This window comes from Mercenaria mercenaria, unplaced genomic scaffold, assembly GCF_021730395.1.
Source record: "Mercenaria mercenaria strain notata unplaced genomic scaffold, MADL_Memer_1 contig_3325, whole genome shotgun sequence".
NCBI lineage: Eukaryota > Metazoa > Mollusca > Bivalvia > Venerida > Veneridae > Mercenaria > Mercenaria mercenaria.
Window position 1 is genome coordinate 54,797 of NW_026461452.1, and position 3,860 is coordinate 58,656.

Here is a 3,860-nt window from a genome sequence, read left to right on the forward strand (position 1 = left end):
TGTCCACATTGAAAGATAGACAAATTCATTATAGAAATTTAGCAGGGTAAGGGTTAAACAACTTCTTCTCCACAAGTGACGGTTAACTTCTCCTGCCAGGTTTATAAAGACATTCGTCGGGGTTAACATCTTCTGTTCAGACAAAATCTACGATAAACAAAATTTGTTTACATAAACGCAGCGTCTTACATTTTAATAACTTATTTGATAAAAAAATGACAGGTTATAATGCCGAGGTGAAAAGGTTTCCTTCAAATCTTGGCATTGTCTTCAATATGATCCAGATGTTCCAAGTGTACTTTCTTGTTATAAAAGTGTAACTAAATCTACTTCAGTTAAATAGTAACCTAAAAAGTATAAATGCTACCTTCAGTTAAAAATTACTTTTGATCGCTAAAACAAATTCGGCATTAGTTTATGACATACTACTAGATGATAGTGAATCTAACCCTTATCATGCAAATGAAAACGCACAGGTACCGGATCACATAGTATCTGACGTAATGGAAAATCCACATGGAAAATCCAATTACGTCGATCTGCTTTACGGTTACCTGCTGTTATCAGTATCACAGGGAAAATATCCACTTGGAAAATCCAATTACGTGTATGCGTTACGGTTACCTTCTGATTATTTCATTAGAAGTAAAGGAAAAATACAAAAAGGCGTGTTCAAAACCAAAAGATCTCAAAATGGATGGGCGTAAAAATTCAGATCGACATTTAAAAATCAGTTATTTTGCTGCAAGTGCGCTCGTGATTTTCGCGTTCTTTTCCTATGGACTTTCTCCCATTAAAGCTGAAACATTTGCATGCGGACAGGATATATGTAATAAAGGTTACACTGTTTGTATATCTCCACCACTCGTTTTGACTCAGACAGATTCTTATTGCATACCGTGTGAACAGTTTGAAGGAACTTGTGGTACCGCAGACCAACAAAATGGCTGCCATCTTTATTGCAGGGGTAAGAACATTTCTTCAACCGGAATAAAGATAAAGCCCGCCCGCTTAGCTCAATAGGGAGAGCGCAGAGAGCCCTGGGCGAGGCGTATTGTGTCTAAAATCATTCGTCCTCCACCGCTGATTAATGTGGAGAAGTTGGCAGTTACTTGCGGAGAACATGTTCGTACTGGTACAGAATCCAGGAACATTGGTTAGGTTAACTGCCCGCCGTTACATAACTGAAATACAGTTGGAAAACGGCGTTAAACCTAAAACAAATAATAAAATTACTCTTCAAGAATCCTTCTGTCAAATTGTCGCGGTTAATTAATAGGTTTTTAAAGATTTATATTAATTCTTGATATGCAGTCTATGCTGGTCAAAGACTATAAGCCTAAGAAAACTGAACTGTAAAATGCAGTATGTCCTTGACCTACCTAATTATGTTAAACGTGTGCTGGGTTCAAGGTGCAAATAATTCTACTTTGCTCTACAATTTTCAATTGGGACACTTAAAATAAATGCAGGAGTGCTTTTGTGTAAAACCTTTTAACAGTTTCATAGCATGGGCTTTATTTTTACCTCCCTTACCCCACGCTCATTTCAAAGGTCATAATTTATACTCAGTAGGCCTACATAAATTGATAAGTAAATCTCTAAAAAGATCCAAGCAAACAAACTGCAGACTCGGTTTAACCGCATCTGTTCAAGAGAGGTAAAGAAATATGCAACACCCCTCACGTCACTTTTCCCGTCCCTTCTAGTGGAACTCTGAACATACAGATATTTAAAAAGCTACATGAGGACCAGAAATATAACAACACTATCAAGATTTGTTCAAGAAAAATTGTCGCACTCGATCGTCTTGTTTATTTCGTTTTGTCGAACATGTATTATTTAAATAAATACTGTAACAAATTATCTTTCAGATTTGATTACGAAAGAGCTGAGAACGGCAAATACAAAAATACAGAACCTTGAACAAGAAAAGTCCGTGCTTGAAAAAGTAAACAAAGGTAGGTAAAATACCAAATTTCAACAAGATAAACTCGCATAAACTGAGAACTGACTTAGTTTGATCTCAAAAATCGAAGACATTTGAAAGCTTAATCACCATACCGCTCCCTATCTTTTCAATGCCAACGGAACAAAAAAGATGTCTTATATATATTACAGATTTAACAGCTGGACTGGTAGCATCTGTGTGTTTCGACGTGGTATTGCTAACAGGAATATTTGTCCTAATTTGGTTGTATAGACGTAGATGTGAAAAATGTGTTCAAAGAAACAGCGATGAATCGCAATCTTTAAGGTATATTTTACGGAGCGAGATCGTTTGCAATTTCTTTTTTATACACACAATTTTAGCTGGCTACAGCGTAGATCTACTATTATTTTTAGAAGTTTCAACAAAAGCTTAATATTTCTACATTTATTTCATAGCATTTTAAACAACAAGTAGTAAGCATAATTTTACTCCATTGAAAATCAATAATCATAAGTGCTGCAAAGCAAGAAGCAATCAGTCACCAAACAATTTGAAAAAAAAATTGAAGCATGCATCTCATAGTCACCTGGTATTGGCATATTCGGATTCTCAAATCATCTCATAGTCACCTGGTATTGGCATATTCGGATTCTCAAATCATCTCATAGTCACCTGGTATTGGCATATTCGGATTCTCAAATCATCCCATAGTCACCCCTTTCTGCTATATATTCGGATTTCTGAAGCAGTCCATAGTCACTCGGTATTGGCCTACATTCAGATTCTCGAAGTATCTCATAGCCGGTATTGGTAAATTTGGCATATACCGGGTATTCGGATTTATTTTCAGTTCTTCTGATTCCGCAGCAACACATTTATTGTCAACAAGCTCTGGCTCTAGTGCAACGAGTATTACCACACAGAAAGAGAAAACTGGAGACAGTATCGAAGAAAAAAACGACACTAGTAAAGATACAGAAAACGGTAGCAGGAAAGACGTACAGAGTGATTGCTACGGCGATAATAAACTGCATAACGTGAATCCCGTGCAGTCTGAGAACAAATCCGAAATGGCCGTAAAATGAAAATATGAAGCTCCTTAAGCATTCCTTTATGATTTACATCAAAAGACTGAATTGTACAACTCGAAATACATAACAGATATCAGTTTCATTTTCACTCATATTACGGAACGATCATGGAGGGTTCAAGTCAGATTTTTTTTTCAAAATTCCTTCCATAAAATCTTCACATTATAAATGATACGCATGTGGCAGCAACTTCAGAGAAAACACACGCCCTTGCTAGTTCAATTTACATGTAAGATTTTTAAGCTCTGTCTATCGTTTACTGTCACATCCCTCTTCAGAAGTGCATGCCATGATCAGTAGAAGAAAATATTTAAACACCCCTAGGAAATTTCCTAGTAGATAGTGAGAATGTGAAATAAAAGCAGATAGCATGTTACGTGTAACGTAAGGTAGAAATGAGAGAGCTGACCTGAAAGAGTTCAAGCTGGGCATGACAGCGTGTGATGAGGTAGACCATGTCAGAGTACTGTGGCATTTGGGGGGAAAGACAATTTGAAATATGTGCAAACATAAACCTGGCGGAGACAATATACGTGCATAAGGCAGGTAATCTTAACAGAAGGTTGGAGATATGGGACGCTACGAAAATAAAACTCGTGAAACAAGTGAATAACGTAGATAGTGTGAAGTGTATGTAGATATATGTGCTTTTTGGGGTGTGAGGTTTTGGAAATTTTATTTCCCAATTAGTATTGACTTAAATATTGTATCATTTATCAGTGTATATATATAAATATATTGGACATGATTGCTGTAATCTATATCAGGTATATGTTGTCTGCAACGTTTCGTGATGTGTGCTTAAAATTAATATACATGTAAGAATAAAAAATAGA

General features: G+C 36.2%; 1 protein-coding gene across 1 annotated transcript; it reads left to right on the forward strand.

Annotated features, from left to right (window-relative positions):
• Nucleotides 1-497: 497 nt before the first annotated feature.
• Nucleotides 498-3,860, forward strand: LOC128552955 (uncharacterized). Its single transcript, XM_053534047.1, has 4 exons — nt 498-967; nt 1,875-1,961; nt 2,122-2,257; nt 2,784-3,860. The coding sequence occupies exons 1-4, from the start codon at nt 517-519 to the stop codon at nt 3,016-3,018; spliced, it is 909 nt and encodes a 302-aa protein (XP_053390022.1). The 5' UTR covers nt 498-516; the 3' UTR covers nt 3,019-3,860.

Bases quoted from the DNA above. Each gene is read 5' to 3' on its own strand.
- LOC128552955 (XM_053534047.1), top strand. From the start codon at position 517: ATGGAAAATCCAATTACGTCGATCTGCTTTACGGTTACCTGCTGTTAT. The intron at 968-1,874 runs GTAAGAACATTT...ATTATCTTTCAG, and splicing joins CTGCCATCTTTATTGCAGGG to ATTTGATTACGAAAGAGCTG. The intron at 2,258-2,783 runs GTATATTTTACG...ATTTATTTTCAG, and splicing joins GATGAATCGCAATCTTTAAG to TTCTTCTGATTCCGCAGCAA.